This window comes from Pleuronectes platessa, chromosome 4 (genome assembly GCF_947347685.1).
Source record: "Pleuronectes platessa chromosome 4, fPlePla1.1, whole genome shotgun sequence".
Taxonomy (NCBI): Eukaryota; Metazoa; Chordata; class Actinopteri; order Pleuronectiformes; family Pleuronectidae; genus Pleuronectes; species Pleuronectes platessa.
In genome coordinates this window covers 12,017,828-12,039,424 of record NC_070629.1, presented here as the reverse complement: position 1 = coordinate 12,039,424, position 21,597 = coordinate 12,017,828, and the positions used below count along the sequence as shown (strand labels likewise).

The 21,597-nt window shown below is 43.5% G+C and overlaps 1 protein-coding gene across 2 annotated transcripts; it reads right to left on the bottom strand.

Moving 5' to 3' along the window:
* Positions 1 to 442: 442 nt before the first annotated feature.
* Positions 443 to 20,828, bottom strand: LOC128438006 (rapamycin-insensitive companion of mTOR). 2 transcript variants are annotated; one of them, XM_053420339.1, is made up of 37 exons: positions 20,738 to 20,828; positions 20,565 to 20,612; positions 19,015 to 19,112; positions 16,232 to 16,296; positions 15,840 to 15,971; positions 15,566 to 15,629; positions 14,953 to 15,079; positions 14,654 to 14,823; positions 14,262 to 14,329; positions 13,749 to 13,816; positions 13,573 to 13,655; positions 12,979 to 13,066; positions 12,710 to 12,800; positions 12,377 to 12,443; positions 12,137 to 12,217; positions 11,807 to 11,907; positions 11,470 to 11,635; positions 10,383 to 10,484; positions 10,249 to 10,295; positions 10,024 to 10,159; positions 9,706 to 9,905; positions 9,481 to 9,607; positions 8,806 to 8,970; positions 8,268 to 8,344; positions 7,990 to 8,068; positions 7,760 to 7,869; positions 7,575 to 7,662; positions 7,349 to 7,441; positions 7,161 to 7,267; positions 6,731 to 6,960; positions 5,466 to 6,573; positions 3,774 to 4,081; positions 3,467 to 3,673; positions 3,215 to 3,367; positions 2,498 to 2,621; positions 2,257 to 2,395; positions 443 to 2,175 (listed from the first exon to the last, which is right to left on the bottom strand). In XM_053420339.1, exons 1-37 carry the CDS (start codon positions 20,784 to 20,786, stop codon positions 2,095 to 2,097), a joined length of 5,247 nt encoding a protein of 1,748 aa, XP_053276314.1. In that variant the 5' UTR covers positions 20,787 to 20,828; the 3' UTR covers positions 443 to 2,094. The 2 variants fall into 2 exon arrangements, with proteins under 2 accessions (XP_053276314.1, XP_053276315.1); XM_053420340.1 differs by having other exon boundaries at positions 3,774 to 4,033.
* Positions 20,829 to 21,597: the final 769 nt, after the last annotated feature.

Genomic DNA, 21,597 nt, shown 5'->3' with positions numbered 1-21,597 from the left:
TACTAAGATTAAATCTATGAGTTGACAGAGCTTTGTGCTTTTTACTGTATCCGAGCTGGAGCCGAGGACACCACAGGAATGGCATTCTCACTGCCATTCACAACCTTGTTCAATTTAGAGTTCCAATCAACCTAGCCCCAATCTGCATGTGTTTGGACTGTGGGATGAAGCCAGAGTATTCGGAGAAAACCCACAAAAACCCAGGGAGAACATTCAAACTCCACACTGAAAGAAACTTCTCACTGCGAGTCAATTATCCTATTGCAGAAGTAATTCCATTCTAAAAACCTCTAAATATCTTCAACCATTCCAGACAGGAAGGTTTCTGCTGAATCATAATATTTCTGCGGTTCCAGACAAAAGGGGCTCATGACATCCCCAACAAAGAAGAGGAAAAAAGTTACAAATGAAAGAATGAGAAAAAAGAAATGTGTCAAACGTGTTGGGTATTTCAAATTTAGTTTTATTAACAATGCATCCCTTTGATAGGATTGTATGTTTCTTTAGGTCATCAATGTCCCAAAGACATACTGTACACATTATACAAGGGAAACCACGATTCAGGCAACAAAAAAAAAAGAAAAAAAAAATCTTTTTAAATTATAATACAGTCTTGAGGAAAAAATATAAATAACTTTTTTTCTTCTCTTGTTGAGCTCACGCTATGGTACAGACATATAATAAATAGATCGGATCTGACATCACTCAGTTGATCTATGAATCATCTCTCTACGAGTCCATTTTTGTAGCAGCATTATAGCAAAAAACAAGCCAATGGAAACAGAGATCCCTGTTTCCCTGGAAACCTTTTAAAAATCCTTTAGTCAGCACACACACCCCCCCCCCCCTTCTTAGCCAATGACAGACAGTGATATTGCGTTGTGGAAACAGATTCAGGGGGTCGTTATATTCCTACAATGTGATGGCAGCATGTAATGGCAACCTATTTATAAAGTTAAGCGAGAAACGCGTTACGGTGACGTTACAACTTTGCCATGCTTGTTGCACATGCAGTGGAGGTGAAGCACAGAGGTAAGAAGGCAGAGTCGGGTAGAGCTGCTGGGCTTATGCAGGTTCTGCAATCGTCTGAGCAGAGCTTGGTACTAAATCTGTAATTAATCATTCTACAGATAACTTGTACGACGGAGCACAAGACCAGCGGCTTCCTGAGAAGCTCACTTATAATGCAATGGCTGAAGAAAATACATTAAAGGTCCTACAGAAGTAAAGGATGGCATAAACTATCATTCAATTACATGCTATTCTCATGTACCGAGTAAGGGTGGCATATATATAGAGCTTATGAAAATATGATACTAGTGATGTTTGATTGTCTGAGATACAAGAAATAGAAAAGGAATTAGCGGCCTGTGCTGATGAGAGGCTACAGGGTTGTAGGAAGCGTTGAGGTGAGAGAAGCAAAATAGCCTACCTGGCTAGAACAGATCACAGGTCAGGGTGGGATATGAGCCAGGAAGGCTCCAGATACGTTTTTTTTTTTAAAACAACAGGATTCCTCTGTAGTGTTTTGTTTTGTTAAGGAGAAAAGAACGCAGGTCCGAGGAATCACTGGTTAGACACAACAACATGCCTTATTCATTTCATTACAGAAAAAACACCACCTCTGGAAAGAGATAAAATGTTGGTAGAATTATTTCATTTTCTTTTTTTCTTCTGTTTTGAACACAATGTGAGTCTTAATGATTCAGCTTGTCCTTAAGCATTATGTTTTCAGATTATTGAATGTTGCCCAAGATTGCCAACCCATGTGAAAACAGTATTTGGTTAAACTGCTCCCCCTTGTTCCTGTTAAAAGAAGAAAATAAAGTCTGAGACAGCATTAGGCATGTCAGGTTAAACCTAGTTTACAGATACGGATGTCCGTTTCCCAGCTTGATTTAGCTAGAAGAAAGGTGAGTGGTGACCACTTCCTTGATGTCCTTGGCTATGGAACTCTGTTTTGAGCAACAGAAACACGCCAAACGTTTACCCATCCTTGGAGCCATAACTTAATTTCTCTCAGTCTCGCATTTGTTCCATGTTTGTAGGGTGGCAGGACCGGGGCTGTGCAAGGAACACGAAAGGGAAGGGGGATCAGGATTCTGCAGGAGGGGGATCGTCCTCTTCGACAGGTTTTGGTAGCTTCGTCAGGATTGCCTCGGCTTCCTCGTACATCTGGAAAAGAGGAAAAATGTTGGGATATATGGGATACACGTAGAGATTCAGAATGGAATGGGGGTTGGTTTATTTTCTCACTGGCATGAATTGCACATCCTGGAAGAGCTCCTGTATGAAACGTCTTGAGGTCAAGCGAAACATGCAGTGGGCCAGGAGGTGAGACACCTCGGAGTACAGGCAGATGTCGTCAAACGCATACGGAAACTTCTCCTTTATCCTAGAGAAACAGAGGGGATTTAACACATCTTTAAAAACGACTTCTTTTGTTCTGAAAATAAACATGCGTCTAAAAAATGTAAAGTAAGTAAAAGGGCTTTACGTCAGTAGTCCTGTTTCGTGGCCTTTGGTTCCCACAGAGGAGCTGAGGTTGATGATGAGGCGGAGAACCTCCTTCCTCAGCAAGACACGGGAGGCGGGGCCGTCCTCTGATATCCCCTTTCCGCCTGAGACACACATAAATACATACTCAATACACACCAATAAATAAGAAAATACAATAAATGTAAAGCTGTGCAACTGCTTTAAAAAGATTTCCCTTATTCCATCTGGGCTGCTTTGTGCTTCCACCCCCTCTGTATTACCTTTCCTACATTATAATTGTATTTCATTTACCATCAAGCACAGACAGCAACAGATGCTCTGAGCTACTTCTTTTATACTTCAATCAAATACAAAGCACTGGTTGTATTTTAGCCACACAGGGTCACACTGGCTCATTTTTGGGTCATGTGTCTTCTGATGGTGTCTCTCATTCTCTACTTTATCCTGGACTAATAGAATGGAAGCTTTCCTTGTCAAATAAAGGGCAAACGACCAAAGCATGGGACTGAAAGATGGATTTGACTCAGAAGTCTTTCCTGATAATATTTCAGTCACACATTTTAATCATGTGGTAGTAAAAGTGAGGCGGAATTTAATATGGTGGTAAATGCAACGTAATACAGTTTATTAAAATGATAAAGTAACAATACAGTACTTAGTTTAAGGGTTGTTTTGGTATTTCAGATGATATCCTGCATGTTGTGGTGATTCTTACCGAGGACAACGTCAGCAGGTGTGGGCGTGCTACAGATGGAGCCTTGTGACACAGCAGCATCACTGCAGCCTGACACACCAGAGAACTTGGACTGAGGCATCACCTCCAGACGATGGCCGCTCTTGCCTCCCCATGACGGAAAGTCGACATAGTCTGTCAGAGGGGAAACAAACGGAGCATCTTTTATTTTCTGTACTGACTTTAAAGTATGTCCATGACTGACTGAGTGTGTGTGCGTGTGGGGGGCCTCACCTGTGCAAGGCTGTGTGCTGTTGAACTGTGGCTGTGCCGGGTACCCGAGGACAATGGCTCCCACACAGTACAGGCAGTTCTCTTCGGAGTGATCCTGCAGTCCCGTCTCGTCTAAGCCCACCGTGTGGTTCTGGGTGTCACCTCGACACACTATCAGCTCAGAGATACTGAACTGCTGCTTTAGTAGCGGGATAGCCGGGCGGTCACCTGCAGAGGGAAGAACCATGGTGAGCACAAAGAAACACAATCCACCAGTCTGATTCAAAATCATATATTGTTATTTGATTATACAAGAAGTTGTATTTACCATCTCCATCGCCGAAGAGGAAGCGTTTACGCTCTTCAGACGGGGGGCTGATCCTCTGCTGAAAGTAAGCCAAGTCTCTGATGTGGAACATATCATTGATGTCCATGGGCAGTGCGAGGCCAATGTAGTCATCGTTGCACCCATAGGTGATGCCAGAGACCATAGAGCGCACTGAAGAGCAGCGGTGCAGGGTGCTTTGGTTGATGGGGCTGAGCAGCTCCTCTTTATCCAGAGAGGCAAAGCTCAGCGCTTTCAGGAACCTAGGGAGGGCAAGAGGAGAGGTACGTGAGAGGATCCGGGGGGAGAGACTGGGACAGAAAAGGAACGTGGGGAGTAAGTGAAACAAATGTTGGATAAAAGCACAGAGACAGAGACTCAGTGAGCAGACAGTGAGAAGGACGTCGGGGTCCTAACAGGCTCTAATGCCAGCATGTTATCAGGGCGGCAGCTACAGATAAACTCACAGCACAGGACATCAAAGTGTGATGCAGTCTTCAGGCATAGAAAAACTTTAAAATGCACTGAAGTACCCAATAACCACTTGTCCATAGCTTCCCAATGAAAAAGAAACATATCCAGTAAGAGACTAAAATGTATATGAAGGGTCAAAGAATAATGTGTCAGTATGGCTTACAATCTATAGACCTGCCTAATCTAAAGACTGGATGAAACCAATATAGATTAAACTATGTATGTTTTTTGTTTCAACAGAAGATTAATTGGCACTATTGACCATAGGTTAATCATTTGACCAAACATTCATTGGTTCAAGCTTTTAATTTGTATGAATTGCTGAATCTTGGAAAATGGTTCAGGATTTTTTTTAATAGCTATTGATGCTGCACTCTGGTTCCTTGTTCTTTTTTTTCTTCTAAATAATGAGGTCTTGTAAGCCTCTCATAGGCACGACAGATAATGTTCAAGAAATATAATATAAAAACAATGTCGACACTGGAACACTGATGATCCATCACCTATATTTTTATGTTATAATAAAACAACTCATATCTGTAAAATAGACAGTGAATGTGAAGAGTTTTATATACAGTTGGAGTGAATAGCTGGTACCTCTACTATAATATCTATATTGTGGCAAGTATCTCTACCTTTGCGCTGTTTACTTCTAAGAAGACTCACAGCTCCTAGAGGCAGGAACAACCAGCAACTGACCAATCTACACAGGTCACACTACAGGGCTACGGGAGTCAAATCAACTGTAAAACAACTGCAGGCAAGGAGTCATAGTTGCAACTAAACTAAAAGCAACGAGGACATAATTGTCTAGATCGGTGCTAGAAGCTATTTGTCTACTCAGGAGGACACTGGGTCGCTCCACCCACCACGGTGCGAGTGTTCTGGACAGCCTGCGGTACGGGTTTAAGACGCTGGGTTCTGGACAGGTGAGCCTTCTGTCTGATATTCTGACAGACATAGCAGAAGGTGCACAAAAAACACATTATCACATCTGTCATTGCTAAGGCGGACACAAATCAAAACTCTACCTCAGGCACAGAGCTGCTTATGCTAAATGAGAGTGCTAGTTGAGTTGTTACTAGGACATGAGAACACATATTTCATGTTGCAAAGAAAAACAAATTGTTAAAAAAAGGAAGAATATATGTTCATGTAAACAAAATGAATGTTGCAGCAGTGTTAGTTTTCGGCCGATCAATCCCTGTCACTATGATTTACCTGCGAGGTGTTAATCTGGAGTCCAGGCTGCCCGTCTTCATAGTGATGGTGTCGGTGAAGAGTACGTCTTTGGCAGGCGAAGCCAAGGCTTCACTGTGAGACAAAGATGGGTGTATCCTCTGCTGCTGCAGCCTCTTCAACGTAGCGTAGCCCAGGGCGTCTCTTGGGCTGGTGTACATGAAGCTACAGTCAGCCAAACTCTTGATGGTGGCGACTGAAGGAGACTTGAGAGATTGAGCTCGGCGAGGGAGTGTGTGCGAGGAGCCGGGCGGTACCAGGGAGACAGTGGACGACTTCGACATTGAAATATGGTTGGTCTGAGCCTGGGGTGTGAGGGAGGAGAGTGTTTTGACAGTCTTGGCAGACACCACTGTGTTGAGGCTCACACAGTCAGAAGAGTCTGGTTCAGGTTCGGGATGCTCAGGGTTTCCAACGGTCTCCCTAGAGGGGCTGGAGCTCATGGAGCTGATGCCGCTGGTTGTGGTGTCCGTGTTAAAGCTCTGACTGCGGCTTTTAAACTGAGTACCTCCGCCGCCACCTCCTCCGCCCCCTACTACGTTGCCTCCACTAGAGGAGGAGCCACCATCCCCTCCTGCCAGACGCTCTCGGCTGCTCTGCTCCCGCTCTCGGTTGGGGTGCTCCACAGTCCCTTGCCCTCCTAGACCACTTAATCCAAGGCCTGAGCCTCCTCCCCTTGTCAGCCTTCCATCCACAAGGTGCTCCTCGGAGCCGCCCCTGGTACCAACAAAGGACGTCTCTAGACTCACTGTGGGACTCTTTGGCATTCCTCTGCCATTAAACACAGGGGTGAAGACATCCCCCTGGTTTGGGCTGTACACTGAGGGTTCGGTCACTGTCCTGTTACGCCTCATACTCCCTGTCTTGAGCTCAGTAGGGGTACGAGAGCCTGACGGGGTCTTGGGGTCGCTGGTGGAGCGCAGCTTCTTGCTGGGAAGGGGCAGGGAGTTGAGGAAACGGGTGCGAACAAAGCGTGTGGAGGCCAGGATTGTGAAGGGGCTGCGGTCCTTGATGGGTTTGGGGTGAAGATGGAAGGGCTCATCTGACTGGTCCAGAACATCACACTTGTCATCCTCCAGTATGTACATGTCTGAAAGCACAAAGAGTTGATCAAAACCACAGCGGAAGGAGAAAAAGCTAATGTCTGGCGTAACTGCCATCAAAAATACCAGATTACTATGGTGGTGGAGCATTATGTACAAAATGATTAAGACTTTCTCTCAAAATGTTCTCAAAATCCTACATACTTGGCTGAGACTCGCTCTCGCTGTTGTGGCGCGAGCTGGTGGATTCAGAGTTCAGACTGAGCGTGCTTGGCACTGAGGAAAGTTCAGAGGTTAAGTGTGTGTCGACCTCGTCTGGAGTGACGGGCCACAACGTCCTGCGACTGTGTCTGACCGTGTCCCAGCCGTAATGCTTCAGCACATCACAGCCCTGCCGGGTCTTGGATATGACGCCCAGAACATAAACACAGGTGCTGTGGACAGGAAAGGACTGTTAGTGAAAATACGATGTTGTGCTGTATTTACCACTTGATGGGTTTGTTGATAAGATCTTTAAGGGTTAGCTGTGAAATGATTATTTTTAAAAGTGTCTGTTCAAAATTAGACATTAAATAGTCAAATCTGAGTATTTTATAGTGAAAAGTGGTAAAAAACAAAAAAAGGATCAGCTTACCCTCGTACTGAGAGCACCTCACAGTGCTGAGCCAATGCGAGGATGTCAGGAATGACATTCTCCTCCTGCAGGAGATTCAGACCCCAGTTTGAAGAGCCAATGTTGCCCTGCACGGAAAACAACACACACCATCAGAACCATCTCTTTCTAACTCTCAGTATTACGATGACAGTGAAAGTGTTCCTCACCAGTGCCCACAGAGCAGCCTTCAGCTGTTTAATGCCCTCCCAGGTGTCCAGCATCGGGGAGCGAACTGTGTAGCTGAGGTCAGGAACCACACTCTGCAAAAGACAGATGGTAAGAACAAAGACAAGCTGCATCTGGACAAACCACTCGCTCCCAGAAAAACTAATATGGGAAATTGAAAACGAGAAATGGAAGCTGTGTGATGTTGAACCGATAAACAGTAATTACCTGAACCTCCAAAAGATGACAGCCTGTCTTATCATGGACCAGCTGTCCGTACAAGTGCACAGGAAGATAGACATTTGGTCTTTGTAACCTGTAGACAACCCGAAAAGTTAGAATACTACAGTTTGCAGAGCACCCCCGGTGGTTTGTCAGATATACCGACAGTATTTAAGAGTCAAGGGTCTCACCTTTGGTTGCTGCGTCTGACGTAGTTGTCTCCATCAACAGGTTTGCGGTACGTTGTAAGTGCTTCGTTGAGCTGCTCCTCTATCAGGTCCACATACTTAAGGTTGTATTCCTGCAATCCATATGACATGTAGGTCACAGAGTTAAACAGTCTTCTGTTAGCTTGTGGTCTTATCAGGATTTAGAAGCAGATTATAGCAAACTATTATTAAATGGATTATGCTGTTAATACCTTCTGCCATTTATCCAGCTGCTTGCTCACATAACCCCTCTCATTGAGGTAGGAGAAACCTTTAGGAATGGACAAGAACCTAAACAGACACAAGATGCACAGGGTATTTAAAGACGAGACGTAAAATCAGTTGGATGATAAAACAAATCAATTTAGGTTTAGATGAATTTACAACCAAGGCTTCCATCCTAACCCAAACCTCAGTGGGAAGTGAGCGGCCTTTTATGTGAACTGAGAGGGGGGGGGGGGGGGGGGGATACAAGCTGTATAAAACTCACCTGAGGAGCAGCAGGAGGCCTTTATCTCCCAGGTGGGACAGAGCTGGTTTTAGCTGGATTAACGCATGAAGGTTGGCCTGTGAAGCAGCACAATACAACAAGTCAGACCGCTGGAAGCACAAACACACTACAGAACCATGTAAACAGAGGAGAAAAACAGCCACAGCTTAATTCCATGTAAATCCATATTTTCTCTGCCTCTTACAATATCAATGGAACTTATTCAAGTTAAATCTTTGTTTCTGTGGTAACTTAAAGCACAACTATACAACTATACAAGTTAGTTTGGTGGATCAATGACTTGGAATTGAGAGAGTGGAGCCGCTTTGATCTTCTCTACATGAAAACCACTTCATCACTTAGACATGGAGCCCAGCAGAATTAAACACTAGTAGCTCCAGAGGGCGCTGTTGCTCAGTAACATTACACAGTGTTGCTGCAATGCTCTGCTTTACATTCATTCAGTTTCTAACGCTCTCTCACAGCAGAGTTAACAGCTCTACTGTGTTGACTGTAGTCAGTGAGTGATTCACGTCACCTTGTCCTCACACGCCTCGTCCAGGATGTCCAGGGCCTCCATGGACACGGCTTTGCTGTGGTCATGAAGCTGCGTGACCAGTAGCTCCATGCCCCAGCTACTGAAGAACTCCACGCCCGCACGCAGCAGCACACGGAGGTGTTTGGTGCCATACAGCCTACACGTCTGCTCGGTGAGACCAGAGGCATTGTGGGAAAAGGAAGGGGCGTCATTGTTATTGACGCCAAGGAGATTTTGTTTTAATGTGTCTGTCTGGTGGTTTTTTGTTTGTAAACATGATTACATAAAAAACTGTGAACTGGTTTGCATCACACTTGGCAATGGAGTAGGCCAGAGAAGAACCCAGTAAACTTAGCTTAGATCCTGTTGATTGGGAAGCCTTCTTCTGCCACTTCCTTTCACACTAAGTAGTAGGGCATTTTTATCAAATATTAAGGTTTACCCATGGTGGTATTTGCTCTACTTCGTGGCATTCTAATTTTCAATTGCAATTTTGTAGCACTTACAAAATGACAATAAAGTCATTCAATCTTGATTTTTTTCTGCATAATCTGCAGTTGCAAAATCTAGCTCCAACTAGCTTCAGTTATTTGGACAAAGGTGAATACAAGGAAATTGCACGTTTCAGAAGGTATTTTTATGTTTGTGTGAGTCGTGTTCCTGTGGCTGTCTCACATCAGTAGCAGCAGTGAGGATCTTGGAGAGGATCACTCTAGCCAGACCGTCTCTGCTGTAGTCCAGTGTGGTTACAGCAAGTTTGAGCACAGCGTCCTGGTTCTTCACAGAGCAGAGATTCAGCAGGCTGCAAGTACAAATTGGACGAGTTGTTAGCAGGTCCTCAATCCAATGAGTCGTTGTGATGGGTTCATGGGCCTGGAACAGGTTTTTCTGTTTACTCACCACTGAAACAGGCCACACTTCTCCAGCAGCTTGACTCCCTGTGGGTGGGCAGAGAGCGTCCCCAGGAAGAGGAAATAGTGTTGGCTGAGTGTGGTGAGCAGGCCGTTACTCTGCAGACAGCGCTCAGGCTTCAGTCCTGAGGACGAGGAGAGCCACGACACCATGTCCTTCACCAGCTCCTCCAGGTAACCCTGGCCATCCTGGTGACAAGAGGAAGAAGAGGGGAGAAGAGAGGACAGAGGGAAGGTTGCAAATTAGAAAATGACCAAAGGTAAAACAGGAATATAAGGTTTGTGACTTTGTGCACATTTCTCTCACCTCATCTGAGTCCATGAGGAACTCAACAAACTGACAACCAACCACAGTGAGTTGTCTGGCCTTCACGTGATCCAGTGCCAGTCCTGCATACAATTTACTACTGGGCTTATAAAAGTAAAGCAGCCTCCGCACAAACCTGTCAAAAAATGTTTTATACATTTGGTCAGATAAACACGTCATTTACCATGCTGCAATGGGGCTTTTGAGGATATGAAGGGGTCTCACTTGTGCATGTGTTCATCTTTGTTGTTCCTGAGGTTTACATTTGGCCACTGGGAGAGAAAAACAAACATTTTAATATAAGACAGGGAGAAAAAGTTCAGAATGGAGTTTATGGTGCTTCATGAGAACAGCCTGACCTTCAGGATGGTGGCTATAAGCAGCCAGTTCCACTCCAGGTTGTGCTTGTGGTTGAGAATGTGACTGTCTCTCAGGTTCAGCATAAGTGCATCTTCTGTGTCCTGAAACATTGAAATAGGAACACATACCAGTTGAATTGGTTTTACATGTTATATGGCAATTCTTTTCCTTGTGAAAAACTAATTCATTTATTCAATAAAGAAACCTAACTTTGTTATAGGCATTTCATAATAACTCAAAATCTGTTGCACCTCATTCTTACATTGTATCTCACATATTTAAGCAACGTTACACAATCTTACACCCAAAGAACATTCGGGGTATTCTTGGATTAAAAAAACAACTTGGAAATTCAACCATTTTTCAGGTGAAACAAATGCTTTTCAAATCAGACACCGGCTCAGTGTGTGAATTCTGACAGGCTAGTGTTGACCCCAAATCAAACACAGTTGTGTTCCATTCCCCCGAAAATGACGATTACAACACACGACCATCACTGTCACCAAAACACCAGCTGCTTTGACGACTTGACTTAAAAATGAACGTTATACTTTCTTGCAAGTGGCCCCTTTGTCACATGACATGGAGATTAAAATTGACAACGTGTTTTCCTTTCTTGGCAGCAAATGTGAAAATACATTTGTTGTCTTTCCCCTTCTACAACATAACTAGGATGGGGACCATTGAGGGTTTCACTTTTTGACTGATTTGAAAGTATCATACTGGAACATATTGTGCAAAGTATGCATGTTGTCATATTTTTCCGTAAAAATAAACTTCAGTACTCAAAATTGCAATTATGAGTATTACATTATACAAAGTGAGACACAACTTGGTTTATTTTCATTAGTGAAGAAAACGTATGTACCCGTTTCCCCTTCTTCAGTGTTTGTGCGAAGCTAAACTAAACACAACCCAAATGTTTGTAGTGAACACAAAGAGACGAAATTGATATCTGCTCAGAGTAGGGTGGCAAATAAGCATATATACAAAAAAGTACTCCTCTAAACAAACTATATATGTTGATGTTACATAGAGGACGTCTAAAAATTTAATGTAGATTGTGAGGATTGTGTTTGTCTTTACCTTAATAACGTAGATATCCCTGTAGACACGCGAGTGGGACTCTCTGCGGCTATTTGACGACACCGACTTGCGAATGATGTGGTCCAGGTACAGACTGTGTGGTTTCAAACCTTTCTTCTTCTTCTCATGGAAACGCTTCAGATTGTTGACAGCTGCACTCGCTCGACTGAAAAATACACAATTAATTATAGCGATTTAATTCAGCTTCCAGAGTATTTGGGATTATGTTATTTATAATTGATTTGTGGAATTGTGTTGGATTCACAGTTAGAATAGTGAGAAAAGAAAAAAAATTGTGAGGAAAAGGGGACTTGTTGGTGTGACAGTGTGTCCTCACAGTCGTTTCTCCTGGGGGATGTCAAAGGAGGCTGCCATGTTGATAAGGGTGGGAAGGCAGTGCAGGTGGTGACTGTGGGAATGAGGAAGGATGGTGTTTGCCTAAACATGAGAGAAGCGGGTAGAAGAAAAAGCCGAGATGCATTTTGAATTAGAATCACAGTAACTCAGTCGTAACGGGCAGCTGTTCAAATGAAAAATATCTCTGTTTATTTAGCAGTGACACAGAAGAGGAAACATTTAGGACTTTTGCAGTTTGTGAGAACGCAATGGGAAAAATTGTGTTCTATTACAATTATGCCGCGTATTATTTCCCCACTTTCTTAATTACCATGTGCAGAAGTTCTCCCAACAGGATGGTAGCTCTGATAGCGAGCTGGTCATCGCTACTGGTCACAACTTCAACAATACCCTGCAGAGTCAACGATAGGGAAAGAAGGAAGGTTACGGCTCCAAAAGAAACATGCACACTATAATGCTGCTGTGTAGAAGGTAAATAAAACATGCGGTGTAATAGATCGTAACACAATCCAATCAGAGAAACCAAGGTGTATGATTCTCCTTGACTCACCTCTAACAGCCCACTGGAGATGAAGGCAGACAGAACAAATCCTAGGTAGTTGTCCATCAGATCAGGCCTAATGAAGCAAAGAGGAAGACAAAATTTGAATTATGGTCTCGATCTAATGAGCAGAAAAATTTGTTGTCAGAACATGATGTCCCAGTGAAGTTGACCTTTGATTTTTTTTGGAGGATGTCAAATGTCATCACTTCTTCATTTTATTCTATGACAGCTTAATTTATTAGCAGATTAAAAAAATGTGAATGAAAACAGAAGCGATATGGGTTTAAAGGACGTTTGGACACACAACCCAGGGGTTGACTCCATGTTCTTCTCTCTCACCTGGAGCGGGCCCGATGGGGCAGGACGACTTTGGCCTCAGCAGCAACAAACCCATCAGACAGTCTCCAGGTGTCCTGGAACCTGGCAGGGTCTGATGACAAATAAGAGAAGAGATAACTTATAGTATAATGTGAACGTATATATTAGGGGTCTAAAAACTAGAAAGCTTTTTGCCATGACTATACAGAGTCACATAGCCAAACAAATTACAGTACCGAGATACTGTGGATATAAAAATGAATTCTCAAGTTACAAAAAATGATCCTCACCAACACTTAGAAGACCTTCTGTAAAGTCTTCAGTTACAATGGGCACAGGGAGCCTGAATATCTCATATAACACCTCCAACAAGCCTTTCTGTGGGAGATCACAATGAAGCAATCAGATACATAAATGTTGTTAATAAGTCGTTCACAAATAAAACACTTAAAAAAAAAATATATATATAAAATTGCAAACCCTGTGACAGAAATTGAAGCACAAGGACCCATAAAGACTTAGGGGAAATTAGGGGATGCGGTTCAATAAAATGTTAATGGAAGCTACGGACTTTGCTTTAGTCATATATCTTATCTGACATATATCTTAATCAGATAATATATATGACTCAGATAACTGACTCTGTTAATACCCCAACTGGAACCAAAACTAATGAGAGCTGCTATGGTTCTTCATCTTACTACAGCTACAGTAAAACAAAGACCTAATGGGCAGACATTCTACAGACAGGAGATTTGCACGTCATTGAGGTGTTGGTTGCTAGGGAAGGAACACAAGAGCTATCCACATTTATAACTGCTAACTTCCTTGTTCTTTCAAACATTTTCTGTAAATATTTGGAATGTAGCTGTGTCAATACTCACCCTAACTTCCATATTTGGTATGCAAAGTAAACCAATTAAAGACTGGATACCAGAATTTCCAGCCTTGCATAGGTTGATAATCCCTGAGTGACAGAAAGAGACACATTTAACTCATGATACCCTTAAAATGAAAACACATTACTTATCAAACAATGTAACTATGTCTTAGCCCTTACCAGACCAGGAGCGAAAGGCTGCCACTATGGCCATCCTACTCGACAAGAAACGGGCCTCTCTGTCCTCCCTGAGAACATGAAAACACGCACATTAATAAACAAGGCACCATGTTCCACCGTGCGACATCGTTATGGTCTCTTTTTGCACAGAGCACTGAAAAACCTTTCACCAAGGCTCAAACTACACCCTCAATGTAAAACTTGAAAGACGTAAAAATCATAAAAATAAAAAAAGAATCAATAAAAGATATTTTTATATAAAGACAAATCTTCCAGAGGGACTTAAAGGATGGTTGCTTCACATCCTGGGGGCATGTCATTGTGGAGTCAAGAAGCCCTGATAACAAGGGTCATATCATAAAAACACTATACAAGCCCTCAACTTTCTCGACGCATGGTGTTACCAATATAGAAACGGAGCAAACTCTAAACAGAGGGAAATGTCAGAACACTATCTGTTATGTGTCTGATGTAACAGTAACACTCTTCATACACACTGCCGCACACACTCACTTGAGTTGCCCTTCAGCCGTGTCTGCGTTGTGCCGGTAGTGAAAATCTGTGAAAGGGGCGAGGATTTGCTGGAGGACAGAAACACATACACAAAAGATGGATGATTACAACATATAACAGCTCTATTAAGGGTTATTAACCCACCAAACATCTTGCAGTAATAATGACCTAGCTATAGATCTCATATGACAGCCCGGTGGCTCTAATGACTGCAATGATGAGACGCTTCTGTCCCAGGTGCCCGTTTACAGACAATAAGGCTTTAGAGAAACGTTGTAATCGATTACTCTAAGCTCCATGGGAAAGAGACGTACAACCTGAAGCTGTTAATCCTGCGGCACACTGGCTCATTTATGAACGGCAGCGGACTCTGAATTCATATCTGTGCATACCTCCAGCTCGACGTCCACCCGTACATACTGGCGGGTACGTGGGTGGTTGAGAAGATGGAGAATGGTGGTGATCAGTGCTTCGTTGATGCGACTCAACTGACAATCGATCACACTCTTCAGGATGGTGCTGAGGCCGCCTCGTTTGGCCACCACCTCTGGGTTCTTTAGGGCTGCGCGAGGAATTAGTCAGCAACAAAGAAATATTAGACGCTTTGTTTTCTTCTTTCTCACAAATGAGGTATTTCACAAGGTTAATTTCTGTCCATGAACCGAGCAACTTTCTGAGGCCGGGCACTCACCGAGCTCACATACGATGGCGATGGCTGCGCGGACCATGCGGTCTCTCTCCTGGAGTCCATCCGTGCCGATAGCAATTAGAGAGTTTGTGATAGACGTGGGGAACAACATTGCATTGACAGTGATAATCTACAGGAAGAGGGAGAGGAGAGAAACATGAGTCATCAACAAGGCTGGACAAATAGAGGCATAAAAATGACTGCAATGTTTTTATTGCCTTTTTTTCTAAGAGTATCAACGTAGTAAGTGATGGGGCAATAGATTTAATAAGAGGCCAGGCTATATGTAATGAACACAGGGGTAATATTACTACTTGTATGGCAAAGTATTCCTCTACTGAAACCAGAGCCTGACTCTATGTGTGTGTGTGAGGAAGGTTTACAGTAAACTACAGAAAGAGCTATAAATAACCTCGCCTGCAGACTCGTACCAAGTGTCCACACTCTGACACTGCTGCTAACCCAAGGATCTTTCTGGTGGCACTTTGTGCTGGCGCTGAAGCTTATGTTGAGCGTAGAGGGCTAACTCCTTGTGAGTGACGCTGAATGTACAACTGAATGGCTGCAGAGGAACGGAAATCAAAAATAATAATGCTGTGTTCTATACATATCTTACCTTTCGGACGAGTCTCAGAGCCTGAGTTCTCTCGCCCTCATTGCTCTGCTGGATGTCAATGCATCTGAAACAAGAACACAGAGGAACCATTAATCATGACCTTCTCGTTTCAACACAGCCAGCTAGTGAGAGAAAAATAAACCTGACCAAATAAGTATGACTGAAGCATAGCACTTCAAAAGTACCATGCAAATTGCAGAAATATGTGTTATGAACCCACAACATGAGAATGTGCCCAGCTGTTTCCATTTGACTGGTCAAAACAGAATCTCACCTGGCTATTAAGTAGTCCACCTGTAGTCTGAGGACCTTCTGCAGCACGGCGGTGTCTCTAATGAGGTAGCGGAGCGCCCGCAACCCTGCTGCACGCACTTCCTTGGCCTCATTCAGTAGAGCTAGTCGCAGACTTTGGGTGAAAAATTTGAAAATGGACATGGCAACAGAATTAGTATACTTTACAAACTTGATTTATTTCCTGAAATATTTCATATGCATGATGGATTTAAAAGGCCTTTTCAAATTAAAAAGCTCAGATGTATATTAATCACTGGTCCTTGCTAACTATGGGTTTTACTTGGCTGCATAAATAACAAGCGTATGACCTGGAAAAAGAGCACATGCTGAAAAAACATGAAACTACTGATAAAGTGTCACTGACAAACTTACCAAACAATGATTTCTTCGTGTGTAAACCCAAAGTTCTCTTCACGGTAACCAATGCTGCATAGCAGCTGTAACACAGAGACAGACAAGACATCATATTTTAGGTCTATAAACGGACTGCATTAACATGACTTCATGGATAAAAGTTATCCTAGCACAGGCATAATGGTGGCACAATGGAACATCGTGATAGTCAGATGATAGTTCTGGGTCTCAATCCTTCACCTGAGACACTCACCATTAAACAATGTTTGAGTCAAAGAAAAACCAAACACACACAATTGTGAATGGATAATCTTATGGTTTCACTGGTGGTAGTTACAATCACAGAAGCATTGGGACAACACATTCACAGGTCATGTAGTTGGCGCAGGCTTTTGTCACCAGCATTTGTTGTTTATGAGTACATGCGCTTGTATATGTTTGATGAATAAAAATAGAGGGTGAGAACAGGAAGTAAGATACAGGCTGAATGATTATTTTTGAGCTGCTTTCAGACAGGCACTGATCTCAATGCGAGAGCCTCTAGACTTTCTAGTAAGCCCCCTAGTAAAACCTCTGTGGACGCGACAGATACAAATATATCAGGATTTTAAAAAGCATATGCAACAGAAGACACAGACAAAGATGTCAAGAGAGATTTTGGTGATGAGAGGCGACGCTGGTGACGGTGTGTCGTAAACAAAAACATGTGATCTCCGCAGCGAAATTAGTCAATTTCATCCTGCCTGTGCAAGCTGCACCACCCCTCACAAGAACACTCCGGAGAATTCTGTGCTGTTGTGAACGTGTCTGAGCGTGGAACCTTCTGCTGCGTTGTTCATATGAGAAAGGCAAACTCCGGAGAAGGTCCAGACCCAAAAAATTCACCTGCGTTGATGTCTCAAAACTACTTTGTATACCTCCGCTTTCAACCCGACTATTTGGTTCGGTTTTGTGTACTCTACCAGGCCGACTCCAGCTCCTTCACCACAGTTCCTCAATAATTAACCAGGGCCAAAACACTGCTGGTGTATAAAACATTCAAATTATATGTACACAAAATACTTTGTCCATAATGAGCATAATAAGTAAAGCAGTTCATATTGAACAACTACTATCTTGGAGGCCAATGCTAACAAAAGCACAGTTTAAAAGGTCATCATACACACAAAGCAATGAGTAAGGGTCGGGAATCCTAATACAAAAAATAAATCATACCACAAGCTTATGAAAATCATTGAATCGCCCACCCTTAGCAATGGGAGGAGCCTCCACCTTTTGAGCACCCTGAGGCGCCCAGGCCGTGGTCACAGAAGTGCAGGTTACATACACCTATAGTGACGCAGCAGCAGCAGCAGAGGAGCCGATGAGTAAACCAAACGGGTAATTTATGTGTGAATCGTGTCTTGAAGCTGAAAGTAATCCTCTTTTCTCTCGTTCATTACAAACCACAGAGCAAGGGGAGATGGAACAGGATGGGTGAACAGGGGCATGGTAAGTAAGGGGTTGTTTTAAACCAGCTGTGATGTCAGAGTCCAGGCAGGCAGGAGGAAGGGGGAGAGGAGATGGGGCGAGGGGCATGTGACACTCTCGGGGGGGATTAGGTCACCCTCGCTGTCCTGGAACCCATATAAGGCATCAGGGGCATGGTGCTCGAACAGACGTATACACACGCGTCATGACTATCACCCTCCTGTCAGTTGTAAACAAGGGAGTTAGGTGTACGGATTACAGACGCACAACTCAGCCTCACACTTAGCCTCCAGTCGAATGCACTGCCAGCTGCACAGGTTTTCTGAAGGCCAGCACAAACTGGCTGCACGGCCACCAACAGTTGGACAAAACATGTCCATGACACACACTTAGAGGTGGTTTACGACCGCGGGTGGCTCAACGCAAATCAGCAAACGTTTACACATCTGGTGCCCAAGGTTGGTGAATTGGACATTTCCTCAACAACAAGACGGTACTCAGCGTTGCAAGTACTTTTGAACACAATGTTATTCCTGTACACACTTACAAGAGAGCTCAAGACTATTCTTATATGTGTTAGATGAAAAGCAGAAAAACATCCTGCAGAGGTCACTAGTACATCACTGAGGCCTTGTCCACACAAATAAAAAGACTAATATCTAAAAACACCATCTGAACCTTTATCTGCAGCAAAACGCTAAACGAATAGAAAATCAACCAAATCTCTTATTCCCTCTTCTTTTTTTGCAAACAATAAATCTGTGCATCCTGGCCATCGACTACTGATAAGTGGGACACACAAAGCCCAATAAATCTCTTAGCAATCCACGATCACTTGTTTTGTGTCAAACTTGTTGGTCCCATTCACATATAAGAGATTTAGAAGCACGACATTTGTTTATACTGGAAGACCTTCACTTTTACCATCAACAATATAAAATATAATAAAGCCTGACAGTGTCTCAGCCAGTTTCATAAAAACAATAACCAGACATTTAACATCTCAAGTTTCAAGGTCAGGGTGCCGCTCTTGATGCACATTAAGTCAGGAGTGTTTCACCATCCCTAGAGCTCCTGCTACATTCACTGTCAGCATTACAATGACAAGACACAGCAAGGCCTAGTGGCAGCAACACCCAAGAGGAGAAGATCAAGGAAAGGTCAGTGGTGACATGACAGAGGATGGGAAGTCCATCTTTACAAAGAGTGAGTCACAAGTCTTGAAAGGTTTGATGTTTGTAAGTGCATCCTCAATAATTATCTGTGATTTCAGGACTGTCTTAACTAATAAATAAATCCCTGGGGTGAAAACGTCATAATGTGTGAGTTACCTTTATGAAGTTGTTCAGGTGGCCCAGTTTTCGCATGTTACTGACTCCGTGTGATTTGGCCACATTTTGGAGGATTTCACGGAAGTTTTCTGACGGCTCTGCAGGAGAACAAAAAGGAAACACAATGTAACCAAGACAATCTTTATATTACACCATATTGCCACAATAACATCCAATGAACTGTAGTTGATATGTTGCAGGAAGGCAGTTGGTTTAGCTGGTCAAACTAAAGGAGTGTGTACAGTCTAAACAAGGTCCAGACTGTGAAAGCAAGACTTGAGCAGGGAAGTGTTTTTTTTTTCCATTTTCAGTTCCTTTCAGCGACTGTGTAAAAACAAAGGAAAGAAACATCCAGATACTATATTTAAGCAAACAGATAAATGCTGCAGAAACCAAGAATACAAGCGCTTAACAAATTGTATACAATATTTTCTCCTCAGATACAATGTTAGCCAAGCGCTGAGGCAGATTCAGATACAGCAGACACATTAAAATACACGTAAAAGCGGAGTTTATACCTAAATTAGTACAAAATGTACAAATGTTATTTTGTCCATAAGAAAAACAAACACTAGTTCTGTGATAGATTTGATGGAATCAAACAAACACTGATGAGCATTGTCTGCAAAACTTGTGGTAGAATATAATATTGCCTAACTGTATCAGACATTGCCGGAGCTCCAGAGACTAATGCAGCAATGATCTGCATGTGCAATAGCCGTCCTTTGGGATAGATAGGACAAAAAAACATTTGTCATGGTCTTAACATCAGAATTTCAAGTTTGATGACCTTGAAAGTCGTGGGTGCAGGCACACTTTAGGATTAGGAGTGAACACAACACCACAATTTTATGATCTACTTACCCTGAACTGAAATTAAGCATTGAGGTCCAATATCTTACAAACAGCATGCTTTAGGATTCCATGAAGAAACAGCGGATTGAATGCCCCTCCACTTCATTCCCCATGTCGATGAGACTGATACACTGTGACTGTTTATTCATCTGACATTCCAGATGCTGATTAACACTGGTTTGCATTGCAGTGGTAAAACCAGTGTTGGCTGTGACACAGGGATTGATGGGTGGTGCACAGTGCTGCTGCTGCTGCAGGAGAATAACTGAGCAGATGTATCAGAGAACAACTCGAAGAAAAAACACCCTGCCGCAGCCTGTGTTGTCTATTTAGCTGCTCAGCTAAACACACCCTGTCCTGCAGCTAGCTACACCCTCAGCATTGCTGCAGCGCTTGTGCCTGTCCGGCTTGATACGAGCCCGTTTTGTCCACTGGCACGAACCAAAACAACACACCGTCGCCATGGCTGCTTAGCTGTGGCAGCTAGCTAATGCTAACCCGGCTAGTTAGTTAGCTCGCAGCCGCCTGTTGTTATGGTATAGCTGGCTAAACTAAACCGAGAGGGGGGAGTGAACAGCATCACTGACGAGACATGAGCCCCGGGGAACCAGGTTTTCACTCCCCGGCGCCACAGCTCGCACAAACGCGCCTCATCCATCTTGAACAATAATCGCTCTCAGGGTGATGATGCTTACCTCTGGTCAGATCCAGCGGTACGTTCTCCTCCCCGCTGTCATTCCGACCTGTCAGAAACACACAGCGGCCAAATGGTCAGGGATCCCGCCCGGCTCATCACATGCCCGGGAACATCTACTTTCGCAATATGCCGACATCACACATGCCGCCCAGTCGAGCTTTTCATGCTTACCTCGCATCCGAAGACTCCGGATAGGACGGCCGCGGAAGCTGGCCGCCATGTTTCCAGGAACATACACAACACCGGAAACTTCGCGGCTTCTCGCGAGAAAATAGACGAACAACGGGGGACTTCGCTTCACCGCAGCAGACCTGAGATCCGCTGAGTCCTCCTCCATCTTCATCTGATCTCAGATCAGCTGGCTCGTCCTCCGTCGCCATTTGATCTTATCGGCAGAGAAAACACGCATCTGACCCGGCGACTGCAGCATGGTCGATGGAGAGATGATTGATTGATAACTTTATAGTTTATACAAGCACAAGATGTACACACACAAACTGTCTGTGCCCACGGTACATCTCCAACCTTACTGAAGAAATCATGACAATGACAAGAGGTAAATAAATAAAATGAGATAAAATAACATTTAAACAAAAGTCAGTAAAAATTGAAACTATCTGAATCATGCATCATCTGTCCATAAGTGTTCGCCAATCACATAGTAGGTTTTAAGTGTCTCCTTATTCTTAAGTCCTCTGTAATTGATACTATTGATACTATGATGAAGTTCTTGATATCCATCCATCCATCCATCCATCCCTCCCTCCATCCCTCTATCCAGCTTAGCCTTTTGAGGGTGATGGGGTGATGGACGAGAGGTGGGGTGCACCCTGGACAAGTCGCTAGTCCATTGCAGGGCCGCTTTCTTGATAGACAATTTTGAATATCGGTTAAGAGTTCGTCCATGTCCTCACATTTCTTTCAATGTGAAATACTTCTAATGATAAAATCAATTGCACAAAGAAAATAGCATCTTCATCCAATTTGTTACTGTCAAAATATAAAATGTAATAGTAAACCAGGGCCACTTT